This window comes from Odocoileus virginianus, chromosome 27, assembly GCF_023699985.2.
Source record: "Odocoileus virginianus isolate 20LAN1187 ecotype Illinois chromosome 27, Ovbor_1.2, whole genome shotgun sequence".
Classification (NCBI taxonomy): domain Eukaryota; kingdom Metazoa; phylum Chordata; class Mammalia; order Artiodactyla; family Cervidae; genus Odocoileus; species Odocoileus virginianus.
Genome location: NC_069700.1, coordinates 20,888,506 through 20,903,560, shown reverse-complemented (window position 1 = coordinate 20,903,560; position 15,055 = coordinate 20,888,506). Strand labels below are relative to the sequence as shown.

Sequence of the window (15,055 nt, the reverse complement as noted above, 5' to 3'; positions counted from 1 at the left end):
GTTCCTGGCTCCCAGCCTCTGGTTCTACCGAGCCCCGCCTCTTCCTAAGGTGCAGATGACGCTGAAACACAATTAAACAGAAATACAGGCTGGAGAGACTGAATGCGCCTGGGTAGCAGTGGCAACCAGCTGTCAGCTCTTATTAACTTCTGCATAAAACATACCTTGAGTGCGGTTTGTTATCAATTACTTGCCGAAATGAAACAACTGGGGCAAGGCAAGACCGCCGCTCACATGAATTAGAGTGATTGGTTGATTGATCAGGGCACCTGTTGTAAATCATAACTGCTCCAAACAATCACCAGCTGGGTGCTTTACGTTAATTTGTAAACAAAATTCATGTCACTGCGGAATTGCTTTCACTGGAGAGGAGCATTTGGGTTCATTTCTAAATGAATCTGTTGTTAGGATATAGCAAAGAATGGGATCCACTGCAGAGAAATGAGCAGCTCTTTTGGGCCCAACTGCCCCAGTTTAATGGTATTATTACTTGGCTGTTCTTGGGCAGAGTGACTGATGTGGCTCACCATCCTGATCTTTGTCAGTGATGATCATAGATTTGTATCAAATAGGAGAGGAGGGAAGGGTTCCCATAAAGACCAGACCATTGGTATTACTATTTTATATCACTGATAGGGAGCATTGCCTTCAGGCTTCAGCACCAAATGTGATTATCAGGAGACAGACGAGGACGTTAAGATTCAGAGAGGTTTACTGAGATGTCTAAGGTCACACAGCCAACACGTGATGGATTTGTCTGGCTTCACAGCACAATCCAAACTCTGGGTTGCATGCTTTTCCTGATTTGTGTAGTGAGCGGGACTGTGGCAAGCCACTCTCACATGTCCACACACTTGGGGTAAGTTTCCAGAGGTGATGGCTTTTGCATTTTGTTTGTACACAGTGCTCTGAACGCACCGCGGAACCATGGGAACAAACACTTCCTCCTGCAGCTTTCCTCTTGGCGCCTGGCCTGTGGCCTCGCCCCTGCGCAGGCAGCGACACATTCATTCTATCGGCCGTCACTGGCATCGAAACCCGGTCACCTTTATGGCATATTTTTTCTCTCTCTCTCCAGTTCCTGTCCCTCCCAAATCTGTGACTTCTCTGATGATGAATAAAGATGGCTTCTTAGGAGGCATGTCCGTCAACACCGGCGAGGTGTTTTGCTCGGTCCCCGGCCGTTTGTCTCTGCTTAGTTCAACTTCAAAATACAAAGTAACTGTGGGAGAAGTTCAGAGACGGCTGTCGCCCCCCGAATGCCTCAATGCGTCTCTCCTCGGCGGCGTCCTCAGAAGGTAACCCACCACCCCAACCACTTTTTAATGCCGCGCGGTTGCCTAGCAACCGAATCCTGTAGCTTACAGCCGCCGCCGCCACGTGCTCCCCGCCCAGCTCCTGCCGCCTCGCCCTCCCGCCCGCCTTGCCGGCCTGGGGACCTTCCACTTTCCCCACCGTGTACCCGGCGCCCCTCTTTCCACTCCCAGGACCCTTCGGGGCATTCTCTACCTTGAGTGGGACCCAAACTCTTCACACACTTACCTAAAACAGGAGTATCATGGAGCAACCCCCTTCTCACCTGCAATGTTCTCTGATCTCTTATTTTAAAGTGCACTTGGCGGCCGACTAAGTTGATCCTGTCCCACTAATGCATTGTGCCCCGCAGTTTGAAAAACTTTGTTCTAGACTTGTGTGACTTCCTTTCCTCAGTACCACTACCAAAAATAACAATGACACGATTTTAGAAGTATAGACAGGTATTCCTTAGGGCCTTTCATATGCTCCCCAGTGTTGGAGAAAGACAATCCATAGACTCCTTGTGGAAACTGGGGGAAGAGTTGACTTTTATCTTAAGATTCAAAGCCTCCCCAAAAGTCCCTGCCAACACCTGAGCTCTTTGGTTAGTGCCTCCGATATGAAGGTGTGACACTGCATGACATGAACTTTTTAAGTTAGCCTATCTTGGGAGTTGAAACTCCCCTTCTTCCCTAAAAGTGGCCGGGTGAACAGCACAGGAAGAGAAGTCAGAGTAGGTTTTTTCTTATATTTTTGCCCAGACCTTAGCACATAAAGGGGGATCATTGGGAAGAAGTAAGGGTGTGACCCACAGACTTTTTTCACTTTGAGTCCTTTTGCTCTGCTCTACTTTGTAGTTCAGTTTCACATGAGTCCTTTGAGCTCTACAGTGTAGAAGTTTCTTTCAATCACCCCTAGGAATTGAGGGTGTGTGTGTATGGAACTTACTATGACATTAAGTGAGATGATCAATATAAAGTGCTTATCATGTAACTAAACTCCTCTGGTGCTAGTTTTACTGTTGTTATTATTATTGCTAACATCATCATTAGTTTCATGTTTCAGTCTTCCTTCCCCTTTTAACCCAACTCCATTTTATTGTGACTCTTGACCTCTTACTCTCAAAGCCCACCTGTTTCAGGCTGAGCCTTCTCCTTTCTGAACCACCCAGTTCTTCTCGTCTTTCGTCTTTCGGCAAGGTTGTACTTGCCCCGGCTCACCTCTCTGGCTCCATGACCAGGAAGGAGCTGGGCTTGGGCACGTGCAGCTCTACCTTCTCTGGACCCACAACTTACACCCTAATTATTCCCATCTGGTGTCATTTTTTATTCTCATGAGATAGAAGAAAATGACACAATTTTTTTTAATGCTCTCTATTGCAGAAATTAAGCAAACCTCAGCAAACTATCAGCAAATAACCAAAAGGAAGAAAAAAAAAAAGTGCTAACCTCAAGTTAAAACCTCTTCAAGCTCCACTGGGCTTTAGATTGCTAAATCTAAACTTTGTTTCAGGAACACTCTGAGGTTAATCAGAATGTTAATTCTTGCAATTTCAGAGCCAAATCGAAAAATGGGGGGAGATCTTTGCGAGAAAGGCTAGAAAAAATCGGTTTGAATTTACCCGCGGGCAGACGCAAAGCAGCAAATGTCACGTTACTCACCTCCCTGGTGGAAGGTAAGCAAGACGAGTGGCCATTTCACGAAGTGGCAGAGTTTAACTGTTGGCTGAAGGCTGACATTTTACACGTTTCATGATTAACTGGAAATCATTGCAATTGTTGTGCCCTTATGAGTTGGATGTCAAGCGTTTGCTTGAAAAGTTCAAAGGTCTTTTTACTTAGAGGGAGTAGCAATTGTCCAGAGGCCAAGGGATGTGTGCGAGGGTCCCTGAGCTCTGGAGAGTGCTCAGGTCTGGCTTCCAAGCCAGTGCAGGTGCCTCCAGGTGGAGGACATGGTACCTGAAACAACCTCTATACAAACTCAAGAATAACTCTATAACCAGTAATCCCCTCTATATCCCTTCTCCTTCCCAAATTTTACCTCTGAATCATCAGTAGTAGTAAATACACTGTTGATTTGTGAAATTGTTGCATTCATGACCTCTAATGGTTATTTTATTTTATTTTTTTTCTCTAATGGTTATTTTAAAACTCATGCCACTTCCAGGGCCCCTATCTCCCACTGATTACCTGGGATTTATTGAAATAGAGCTTCATAAGACCAGAGACCTAGGAGAAATATGGGTTGGGGATGAGGGGAATGGGAGGGGGGAGTTAGGAAACATGGAGGGGAATCATGTATGATCTTTGGTTGTAAATTTAAAGGCCCATACTTATAACAAGCACATTCTAACTTGCTCATCATTTTGGGATTGGAGATGATATTTATGGTATGTAATAAAGAGGATCTTCTCCAGAGTCTAGAACAAGTGGATCTGCATTTGAATTTGTGGGTTGTGGAAGGCGCAGGAAATACAGCCAGAAGGGCCTAATAGAGGAAGTTGTAGAATTTTCTCTAGAGTCTAACATGTAGGTTTTGGTTTTTTCTTCTATTTTTATGGATATGATATTATGACACTGCTTCGGGGAGTTAGCTTTTGGAGAGGGGATCTTAGAATATTTAGTCAGCAACCATAAAGTCATCACATTGACAGGCATTGCACTTTGCCATCTTTCAGGCAAAGTTGCCTGGCCCAAACTTACCCTCTAGAGGCAGAGGTGACCAAATTTTCAGACCACACTTATTAGTGGTTACCTCTTAGCCTGGGGGCTTTACTTTTTGCCCTTTAGCGTATTGCTAAAATCACAATCTTCATTGTGAAAAGCAGTCAAGGTAATTTCAGCCCAAGACAGGGATTTGGGTGGAAAAGGAAAGGAACTGGAAAACCCACTGAAATGCCAATATTCCATTGGCAGTTTTCAGTGTTACGAGTTGCTGTAAGCCGGAAGTGTTTGGTTACTATGCTAATGATGATTAAAAGTAGTCATGCTCCTTACAAATAATGTGGCTGTGGGATAATTCAGCATATCTCTTTTTTACGTTAAGATCTTCCCTTGAACCCCTAAGGCTATGTTTTTAAAGGGTAATAATGCTTTATTCGAAAGGGGTTTCCACATAAACTGAGGAGTCTCTCAGCTGTCCAGGTTTTCTATAGCTGCTGTGTCATCTTTTGTGCAGTAGAAAGTCCTTAACTAGGAACATGATGGCAGGAACCTCTGAAGAGGAGAAACCTGAAACCTAACTAGCAGGAAACTGACAAGGAGAATAAATATTTCATTGCTGGATAGACACTGATCCATATATGATTTACATACTCTTTAATATATGTGGACATAGGCACACAGGGATCTATATTTGTATATATATTAGTTATTATAGGAAGATAAACAAGTTAGGAAGACTTACATTTTCTTTAAAGCAGGTGTTAACATGTTAGATGCTTAAAAGGGGGCAGGGGGCAGATCTGGCTTGAATGTTCAGTTCACTGTCTAGGTGCAATTGCAAGGTGGCTCCCGAAAGTGGCCCACCTTTCCAGGGCTGGGGTGTGGGAGACCCGAAACTATTCAGGGGATGCCTAGCTAGGATTTGACTGGAAGTGTGATCAGGGGGAGGCTGGAAGGAGCAGCAGGAACAAAGTTTGTTCCATCTACTTTAATCATGGCCTGAGAACCATGTTCATTTGGGCGTCTGTCCCACCTTCGCTACTGCCCCCAAGAGTTGACCTGTTTTGTGAACAGTAACAATAGATCAGGGAACAGCTCCTGGTCTTGGGCTGGTCTTGGGTGCTGATTATTTCCTCTGCGCCTGTCTTCTCAGGAGAAGCTGTTCATTTAGCTCGGGATTTTGGGTATATTTGCGAAACGGAGTTTCCCGCCAAAGCTGTTTCTGAATATTTGAACCGGCAGCACACGGACCCCAGTGACCTGCACTCCCGGAAGAATATGCTGCTGGCCACCAAGTGAGTGTCCTAAACTCGTCCCTACTCCCAACCTGCGCAGCCACCTCGCTAGGGAGGAGGCGGTGGGAGCTCCCAGCTCAGTGGCGGAAAGCCGGTGGATTGCTGGTAGGGAGCCCTCCCAGCTCCGCCCCCTGCGCGTGCCCACCCCTCAGCGTTGATTATGGGCTGTGTGTTTGTGTCAGCCTTCTCTGTTTCCTAGATTCTGAGAAGGATGGCTTTATTAATCGGAATCCAGGCTGCTTAACAAGTCACATCCCCAGCCCTGGGGATGACAGGCAGACCTTTTCGGGGTGGGGCCTTATTCCAGTTCTTTCCTGCATGCCTGGATGCTTGTTTCTGCCCAGGTTGGCATCTTCCCATCCTCCCCACGCAGCCACGTGTGCTAGCTCAGGGAGTCTGTATGTCACCCACGTGCACCCATCTCTACCCCCAGCTCTAATTACTCTCTTTCCAACGTTGCTGTTTGGCATCTTCCACAGACGTAGAATTTACTACAACTCCAGAGGGGAAACTAGTAAATCTCTGGCTAAATTTAGGTCTAGAGCTCATTTGAACTTTTACAGTGGGTTTTCTATTTATTTGATTTACTCCTGTCTTTGGCTTCGATGTCATATTGCTGGTGTTTTATGGCCGGCTCAGGGCTTCAGTGGGCGGCGCGGCGTGCACCCGCACGTTTCTCTCGCAGGCGCGGCCCAAGCAGCGGCGCTCATTTATTTAGTGCTCCAGGACGCGGTTTGTTCCGTTGACAGCGTAATTTAAAGAAATATATGGAAGGCTGAAAAATCATTTGCTCAAATTTGTCCAGATGTTTTTGAGACGTGATTGGAATTTGATTGCCCCTTTCCGCAGGGTCAAAAAATATTAATGTCCCAGAACTTTAATTGCTTACAGACCCCAGTTTGGGCTTTGAAGATTTAAAATGTTTGACTCTAAGCATTTGTTCTCCGCAGTTCAGAATTTCCTTTTTGGCACTTTGGTAATGAGTACAAACTTCAGGAAAGCCTTTAACCATCCCTTCCAACGATCAAAACCTGGCACCCACCTCTTTTTAGAAGGTTTTCCTTGATGTACTAACTAGCAATATAATAGATCTTTGTCAGTAAATTGCCCTCCCACCTCTTGCCCTTGGTGGCTAGTGGCAGGGGAACTGTTGGTGCTTTATAAAAGAGTAAAGGTACTTTGGGGAAAAAATAAAGCCAAACTGGATAAATTAGATAACAGGATTCCACAAACAACTCTGTGGTTTCCCTGAGGAGTGCTTGTGGCTTCTCTTAGGCCAGCATTTCTTAACGTGAGGTGAGCATCAGAATCGTCTGGGGAGCATTTCCAAGATAATTATTCGTGGACCTAGCCCCAGGCTCCCTGAATGGGAACCCATTCGGGGAGGGTGAGGGTGAGGCTGGAGGCCTGGATGTGTTTGTTTGAACCCTACAGGTGATTCTGAGGAACCTCTGACTTAAGAAACTGCCCTATTTAGGTCAAAACTGTTACCTGTTTCTTCCTGGTTGGGATGATGTATGCCTGCATTTTGAACAGAGGAACCAGTGAGCGAGCACATGCCTGGTAGTGTCTTCTACCCATCAGTCTTAAAACCAAAACCCTTTTCTGGCTGTTGCAGGTGGGGGAGGAGGTGTTTTTCGTCTCCTTTGGCTGTTACTTCTCCTGGGAGTAATCCCCTTGGAATAGGTGCCCCAGAGTCACTCACATGAGCCTCCAGGCAATGGCCTTATTTATCTGTTGGCCAGGCCAGGCGTCCCCAAGTGTCAGACCGTCCCAGGGAGGCCTGGGATTGGAGTTCTGTAGTTTTTCTTTTCTTACCACCCTGGAGACCAGGTGGTCTTCTGTTAGCCTGCCAGTCTGTGAAAGGCTATGACCTTTGGGATGCCATGCCTCTGACCACGGTGAACCAAGCCCTTGGGCCTTCCAGGAGATGGCCTTTTGTCCATCTCCTATATTAAAAATTTCTCAAGTAAGTTCAGCCCGTAGTTAAGCATGCAAGATTTCTAAGGCTGGAAGATTTGGGTGCCTTGAGGAATTAAAAACCTTCAACAAATAAAAATCTTCCCTCCCTGGAGTCTGAACCATCTACTTTTAGGTTTTATTTAAACAGTGTGGGACTCCTTTTATATGGACAACAATCCTGTTGTACAAAGATCTTCTGTAGCCTACACTTTAAAAGAAAGGGGAAAAGGGGGGAGATGGTGGTGGTGGGAATACCTCCCTTCTCAAATACTGCAGGTAAACAGCTTTTTGCTTTGAATGGAATCAGCATTCTCTCCTGGAATAAACAGTTGCTTGCCCTGGGCCATGCACAGCTCCAGCAATCTGCTTCTGTGAGACGGACAGGCTTGTGGCCCAGGGCCCTAAATCTTTCTGGGCTTTCTGAGCCTGATCGCCAAGAGGTTGGAGAGGCAGGAGAGAGGAGGGGGAAAGGGCTTTAAAAAGAACTGTCAGGTAAGAGCTAAAAATGACTGAATATTCCAAATCAAATGCTAAAAGCCTAGCGATTTTCCCAAAGCGGGGTTTATGCAGTTTCCTGCATAATGAAGGAGTGGGGTGGGGGAATGGGCAGGGTAGAGGGCTGCCAAAAAGGCCAGGCTTTGGGATGGAAGGGGTGCCTAACCTCCCCACCCCCGCTTTCCTTCCAGTCCCAGCTGCTCGAGAAGGCCGAGCGCTGGGAAAGGAAACAGAGCGGAATCGCCCACATTAGCCTCGCTTCCCGGCTCTCCGGTGACCGGGCGCCTCTGGGCTTGTGTGAGCGTCTCCTTTCTAATGCCAATGACAGCGACGCTGAGGGTGGTGTTTGTTTGTTTGTTATTGTGGTTGTTGTTCCTCTCCTGCCCCATTTGCAGGCAACTTTGTAAAGAATTTACGGATCTGCTGGCTCAGGACCGGACTCCGATCGGGAACAGCCGGCCCAGCCCCATCCTGGAGCCGGGGATCCAGAGTTGCCTCACGCACTTCAGCCTCATCACGCATGGCTTCGGCGCCCCGGCCATTTGCGCCGCGCTCACGGCCCTGCAGAACTATCTCACCGAGGCGCTCAAAGGCATGGACAAGATGTTCTTGAACAACACCACCACTAACAGGCACACGTCTGGGGAAGGCCCAGGTAGTAAAACTGGCGACAAGGAGGAGAAACACAGGAAATGAAAAATTTAAAAAAAAAAAAAGGAAAGATGTTTTAAATACAAAAGGAAAACAGAAACAAATTTTAATTTTAGCTTTAAAAATATTGGATTGGCTTTGGAAGAATTATATTAGGTAGATACACATACAATCAAAATTTTAAAAAACAAAACTAAATAACTTAAAAAAAAAAAACAAAACTGAGGCGTACCACGGAGCAACAGTATCGGTTCTCAGTGTCTATTTCAAGATACACTTGGAGACCACCGTCCGGATTTTCCACTTCGGTTCTTTCGAGCTTAGTAATACTGATAATAATAATAAAAACATGATTTTTTTTCCCCCTTTGGAAAATAAACATAAGACTAAACATGAGAAAACGCTAACTTATTGGAAGAAAATCGGAGAAACCTTGTCGGTGTCAGTGCTTTGAGAGCTGGTTGACTGAGACGCACGAACTTTTTAAATTTTTAATATATTTTTAGGAAACTGGCAGTCCCCGCCTTTCCCCCTTACCTCACCCCTCTCCCAGCCACCCTTTTCTACGTTGCCCTTCCTCCCTCTGGCTGTCACGGGAATCTACCGGGATGAAAAGGCGTGTGGTTAACCCTCAGGCGCGGTGACTGCGGTCCCCTCGTTGCCCCCGCCCCGCGTCCTTAACTCACCGGCGCCCCAACTCCCGGGCCGTTTGCATAATTAGGGAGGGCGAGGGCGGGCGGGGCGGGGGGCCCTCGGGGACGCAGGCGGTGGCTGCAGCTCTGGGGCCGGCTGGCCGAGCGGAGGCTCCCGCGGCCGAGGAAAATCCGGACCAATAAGTTGATTCAGACTCATCATCAGTTGCTTTCAGAAACCTTACTAGTTCCCAGCCTTGCCGGCATCTGCCTACAGAGCATCTTGCATTTGTTATCCTATTTGTCATCTACCAATATTAAGAACAATAGTAAAACCAAAACACAATATGAATACGTTGATTAGTATGTAATTCCTTCGGAGGGGTATGTACCATTTCATTCTCTTCTGTTTTCCAAAGCTTTGCCCGCATGGTTTATGAGCTTCTTCAAAGAGGACTTGGGCTTCCTACACAATCTATAAGGTACAGAGAAAAAAAAAAATCCGATCCCTTTTTAATCAAAGCCTGTGTGTCAGAATTCTGCAGGTGCACTTCTTTAAAGAAGCTCAAAGGGAATAATTTAGAAAGTGGCCAATAAGAGGTTGAAGCAGCTTTCAGTCTAGTTGTTAACAGATACCTCAACACAGAATTCCGGAGGAGTGGGAAGCTGCTAAATGAATTTTAGGGGAGAGGAGTAAGGCTTCTTGGAGCCCAATATTTTAACATTATTGACTCGCCTTTAAAATGGATTCCATTTCCTTGGGCTCTTTGGTAATTTCGGGAAAAGCAGCAGCTTTGCGAGTGGTTGAGTGGTCCTGGGAAGAAGGGTGGTGCAAGCTCCCATGTTTCAGCAGCAATTGCTTTCTTACAAGATGCTTTATAAACGGGGCCTTCCCCCACCCCAACAGACATGCACTTGTTTTGACAATAATGGTAAAATAATGCAAAGTGAAAGGAGATGTATTTCAGCTTTGAATGTTACCGTCTGGATACACTGGGGCTATTCCCAGTGGATAAAGTCTCATGCACTTAATATCTCTCACTTCTGGCAGCCCAGCTCCTTTCTTGGGCTTCACCTGAGCATTATCATGAAATAAGATCTGAAATCCATTGTTCCCACCATCCCCAAAGCAGTGGGAAATCCCCAGGAGTATAAGTGGGTGAGATCTCTAAAATAGAGTGTGAATGAACTCATCTCTTTAAACAAAGTAGGCATTAGGACCTTTGCAGCATCTCTTGAAGATAAAGCTCCAGAGGTCTGTTCTGCAGGATTTACAGTTAGGACCCACTGGGACTCTTAGGCCGGTGCCCCTGGGGCCTTGGCCTGGGGAGAGGGAAGGTTGAAGGGTGGGACTTAGGGACCTGCTGAAAGTTTTGTGCTGACATGTTTATGGGGGAGGGAGTTAGGGACCTGGTTTCAGGTCCCCAGGAGGGCCCAAGCAATGGTTGATGTCAGACCCCAGCCCATCCACTGTCAGCTCCTTTGAGGACCTCTGGATGTGCAGGGCCCAGCCATAGATGAGTTGATAAGAGTACAAAGGCCGGGAGCGTGTAGATGGACCATCTCTTCCTAGCTTAGAAGCCTGCGCCTTTGTCCGAAGGCCTGGCCGCTTGCATAAGACGTATTCTGATTGCCAAAGGCAGAAAGGAGAAACCGCACTGAAAACCATCGTCTCCTTTCCTTGCAGGGCAACGCGCCCCACGCGTGTGACGTGCGAGAGACGCGATGGATGCGCCTTGCTCTTACTGTGCAGGTCCCGAGAGCGTGGGGGCCACTCGCGCCCAGTCGTGTTGAGGACATAGAATCAGCCGCTGGAGGGGCCGCGGGCCGCGCGGGCCCTTCCCGCTCTCGGTCTCACCCTAAGGGCTAAGGCGACCGAGAAAGCCCGGTGCTCCTGTAGGTAATGGGGCGGCGCCCCGCGGGCTGCAGGCTAGAGGGGTCTCAGTGCTGCCCGAGCCCCTAGCTGCCAGCGGCCGCCCGGGGCGCCTGCTCCCCGAGGGCGAGTGGCCTAGAAATGTCCAGGGGATTGGAAGCTTCCCCCGCCTTTGCCAGGACGAAAACTCTCCACCCTCAGGCTCCTAAAGGCGGGTCTTGGGTAGGAAGTGTCTTACTGGGCTGCGCAGCCTCTTCCGTCGCCCTTCGCCCCTCTCTGTGAGCGTTCCTCCCGCCCGGGCTGAAGAGAGCCCTTGGCATCCCTTCCCTGCAACCTCCCAACCCACCCCCCCACACGTGGATAGAGCCCGCTGCCCCCTTTCCCGCCCTCATTTCTCCTTTCATGTATGACTCCCGCCCCCTTGCTTTCGTTAGGCCCGCTACGTTTATCTGATAATTGAGTTATTAAAAGATTTGGTTTCCTTGGGCCCATAAATCAATAAACAGTGGGATTAACGCAAGAGTTTGCCTTTTAAGTCAAGGAAAACGTTTAAAACAAGCCCCTTTGAGCCTTGTTTTCAAACTAAACAGGTGAGTCGCAGCTCTCCCCTGCACCCCTACCCTGTTAAGACACTGTATCCAAACCTCTTAAGTGCCCGGTCCCAAAGTAAGAGCTAAAAGGTAGGAAGGAAGAGTCAGAATATGGCAGCGCTGCCTTCACACTTCCCACTCTGTAAGTTCCTTCGGAGGTTCCAAAGGTCTTCTGACCATCCTCTGTCCAATCCTGCCTCCTCTTATATGTATGGTGGCTCTCTTGGGAGAAAGAGAAAAGAAGGGCTGTTCTAGGTGAGGATTTCATCATCCAAGTGATCATTAACTTCTCTCCACAACTGGGAAGGTCACTTTCTCCCTCGCAGTTAGCTTGCATTTTCTTTCCTTCTCTCTGGCACCGCATCCTTAGCTTTCTCCACTTTAAAAGTTTCAAAGACATGGCTGTTTTATTTTCTTTGGCCAAGGAAACCACTTTCTCTCAAGCAATTATTTTAGATCCTATGAAAACTTTGTTCGAATGGAAAACCTGAAACCCCCAACTTATCTACACGCTGTTCCTCTGGTACAAAGCCTTACCTAAAAGGGCAACTCATTCCTACTTAGCGTGTTTATAGACAACTTGTCATCACATCTGATATTCTGTATGCATAATACATTATGTGGAAAGGAAATAACCTTAAACCATCTGATGTTGCCTCAAGAGCCCAAACAGTGTTTGCCCTCCTGTGCCGATGTATGTTAAATTATAGGGTTAAAAAAAAATAACAAAATTCGTTTTGTTTTCTTTTAAAAAGTAGAATGAACACTATTCTTGAAATGCCAAAATCGACTCCTCTGTTGAGTTGGTCTCTAACATTGTTTTTGACACACAATCGAGAAATATCAATCTATTGACTCTTCAGGAGAAGAGCTCTGGAGGGTATCCATGTTAAGTTTGTATATATTTATTTATGCTTAATTTAATGGGAATGTGTAAATATGGCGAGCAAGTAGTTTGGGATTATTTATCTGTGAATCTATACCTCTGTGAATGGGTGGTAAAAAGAAAAAAAAAAAAAAAACCGCTTGACCCTAGGTAGAATCCTCTCTGAATTTTTCTGTTCTTTATAGACAAGCTGTTATGGTAATGGGTAGAAATTGGTTTATTGTCCAGTGTTGATCTGATTTACATAAATAAAAAGATTGTTGTGTTTTTGTTGTGTTTTCATCTTCAGTTTCTTGAACATACTGTTTAATTCTACAGACAGACTACAGCCAAGGAGGTTTCCTTTTTGTCCCCCACTCCATCATATAAACACAGGCAGTGTTTTCCTTACAATAAATACAATAAATTTTGCTTCTCAGAAAAATGGACACTTTTGTTTTCACTAGAAGATGTTTTTGACTTTTTAAAATTCCAAATTGACACTATTCTCTCCTGTTTCTCACTGAATTTGGAATAAAAGCTCATGTTAGTTGCATCTCTTGGCTTATTCTGCCCTTTTAAAAAATGAGGTTGTCAAATTACTTACTTCCTAGATAACTAAAAGACTCTGTGTCCCAGGCACTATGGATCTCTGGGTCCAAGTTAAAGAAGGTGCTCCCCTTTTGTTGCTAGTGAGATGGCATTCTGGCATGATGTTCTTTGAAGGAGATGGTGCAAGAGAGTAGCCCACCAGACCAGGGCCCGTGTGCTTTACACCTTGGGATCTGGAGGAGTTAACTGGCTCATTTCAGGACTGAACCCCACCCTGACCTCACCAGCAGTACAAGGCCCTCTGTAAACAAATGAGGAAAAGCTCCCTTGACTAGAGGAGGAAACAGGCTTCCTACCTTAGGATCAGAGGATGCCCCGAGAAGCCAGAGCATTTCTCATTTGGGTTAATGGGCTACAGCCCAACCCTAATGGGCTGCAGTTATCAAACATCTTCTCAATCTGTATTTCATCCCAAGGCTTGGTGTCTTCCCTGAGGCTAGGAAAGTAAATTTGTCCAAGCTGTTACACACTTCGGACCAGTCACTGTTTCTCTCTGGACCTCAAAGTCTTTAAAGTTCCTTTCCAACATTGTCTAGGTTTAATTATAAAAAGCAGGAACAGCAACATGTATATATATTTAAGGATAACTAGCAAAGTTAAATCTAGATAACTGGTAAACCCAGATTAGGAGAGTGCTTCACATATAGTTGGTACTTGGGTAATTAAAACTCAGGTAATTAATAATATGCCTTCTATATCAATTTTCTGTTTTTCAGGTGACTCAATCCCACTTGGACTCCCCTATAGGGAAAGACAGAAGGGACAATGGAATCTGCTTTCTGTGAGATTTTTCCACTTCTTGGCTTCCTTACTAACTAAAAAAGGGGGATTATCATGGCTAGAACTATAAATGCCTGAATCAAGAAAGAGAAGGAAAATAGAAGGAATTAAAAAAAAAACAGAAGTGATTAAGAGGGCCTGCAGTGCATTTATCTAGAAAGAAATTAGGTATATGCCTTTGTCTCTGGCTCAAATGTATTGAGTTTCGTTTTCTTTTGCTTTCTTGGCCAGCGAAGGGTTGGTTACCACTGGGATTACACAAAGGCAGTGATGAGTAATTTCCATATCCTACCGCAAACTTACCTACTGAAGGGTTTCTCCAGCTCTGGAGAAACAGACCAGCCATCTATTATTCCATAGGTAAATTCCAAATCATCCTCTCTTCCCACCACCAAAAGACAGTCACCTTTACTAGGCAAAACTCAAGGTCCTGGGGGGCCTGAATGTGTGGAAAGAACTAGAAGAAAGGGAAGGAAAGAGGTAGGTAGCCAAAGAGCCTTGCCTAACAAAAATGGCCCTGGGCTGCTAGTTACAGCTCCTCCGCCGGTGCTTTTGTTACTGCCTTAACCAGGCCGCGGAAGTAGTAAGGAAAGGCGGGAAACTGGTGTTTACCAGGCCCTGCGGGGGGCCTGGGTAACCTTGAAGGAGGTATCTCTGCCGCCCCTGCCTGTCTGGAGACAACCAGCCCGGGTGCGAGGCTTCCAGCGCCCCAGAAGTCAGCCTGCTCCCCCGCCGGCATTAGCGGCTTATGGGCCATTAAAAATAATGCTAGGAGGAAGAAGAACCGATTATTTTTTAATGCGGCCACGTTCTTTTTCTTCTTTTGCAAATAAAAGTCCCATGGTGGTGGTGGGGGGGGGGGGGGGGGTCCTTCCCTAGGGACCCCAGGCACCAGAGCTTAAAGCCACCACGGATGGGACGTGTAATCTTCTTAGGGGCGCTCATGACTCCCAACGAAGGCTGCCTTCCACGCCTGGACTTCGAAGGGGGTTACCTGTCATGTCGAAGCCTCAGAAATTAAACGTGCGGCTCACAAGTCCATTAATTTTGGCTTCCCATTAATCTATAAGTGAGCAAGCGCTGGCTCTATAAATACAGTCCTATAAAATGGAACGCCTTCCCATAAATCTTCTACGTTGTTTATTTACATGTATTCCCTCGCCCTCCAACGAGCATCGTTTCAGCTTGGGGAAGACATTTCGCCAAGGAGTGGGATCTCCCCGCCTCAGCTTCCCGGCAAGAATCCTGGGCTCCTTGGAAAGGAATTGCGCGGGGGCAGAACACGGAAGGAGAAAACTCATTTTTCCTTCTTGACTTTGTTTCCTTGAGTCTATCCCAAAC

At 46.5% G+C, this 15,055-nt stretch overlaps 1 protein-coding gene across 10 annotated transcripts in view; it reads left to right on the top strand.

Moving 5' to 3' along the window:
• The window catches only part of TFAP2B (transcription factor AP-2 beta), a 30,932-nt gene extending 17,090 nt beyond the window's left edge, over positions 1 to 13,842 (top strand). For 4 of the 10 annotated variants that reach the window (XM_020885406.2, XM_020885409.2, XM_070456322.1 and 1 more), the window contains 5 exons: positions 1,079 to 1,298; positions 2,853 to 2,971; positions 5,113 to 5,254; positions 8,107 to 8,366; positions 13,651 to 13,842. In XM_020885406.2, coding sequence (XP_020741065.2) covers positions 1,079 to 1,298; positions 2,853 to 2,971; positions 5,113 to 5,254; positions 8,107 to 8,366; positions 13,651 to 13,784 — 875 coding nt within the window. In that variant the 3' untranslated portion in view covers positions 13,785 to 13,842. Of the gene's footprint in view, positions 1 to 1,078; positions 1,299 to 2,852; positions 2,972 to 5,112; positions 5,255 to 8,106; positions 12,613 to 13,650 lie in introns of those variants that run through there. The other 6 variants (XM_020885415.2, XM_020885414.2, XM_070456324.1 and 3 more) reach the window with 4 other exon arrangements.
• The last annotated feature ends 1,213 nt before the right edge of the window (positions 13,843 to 15,055 follow it).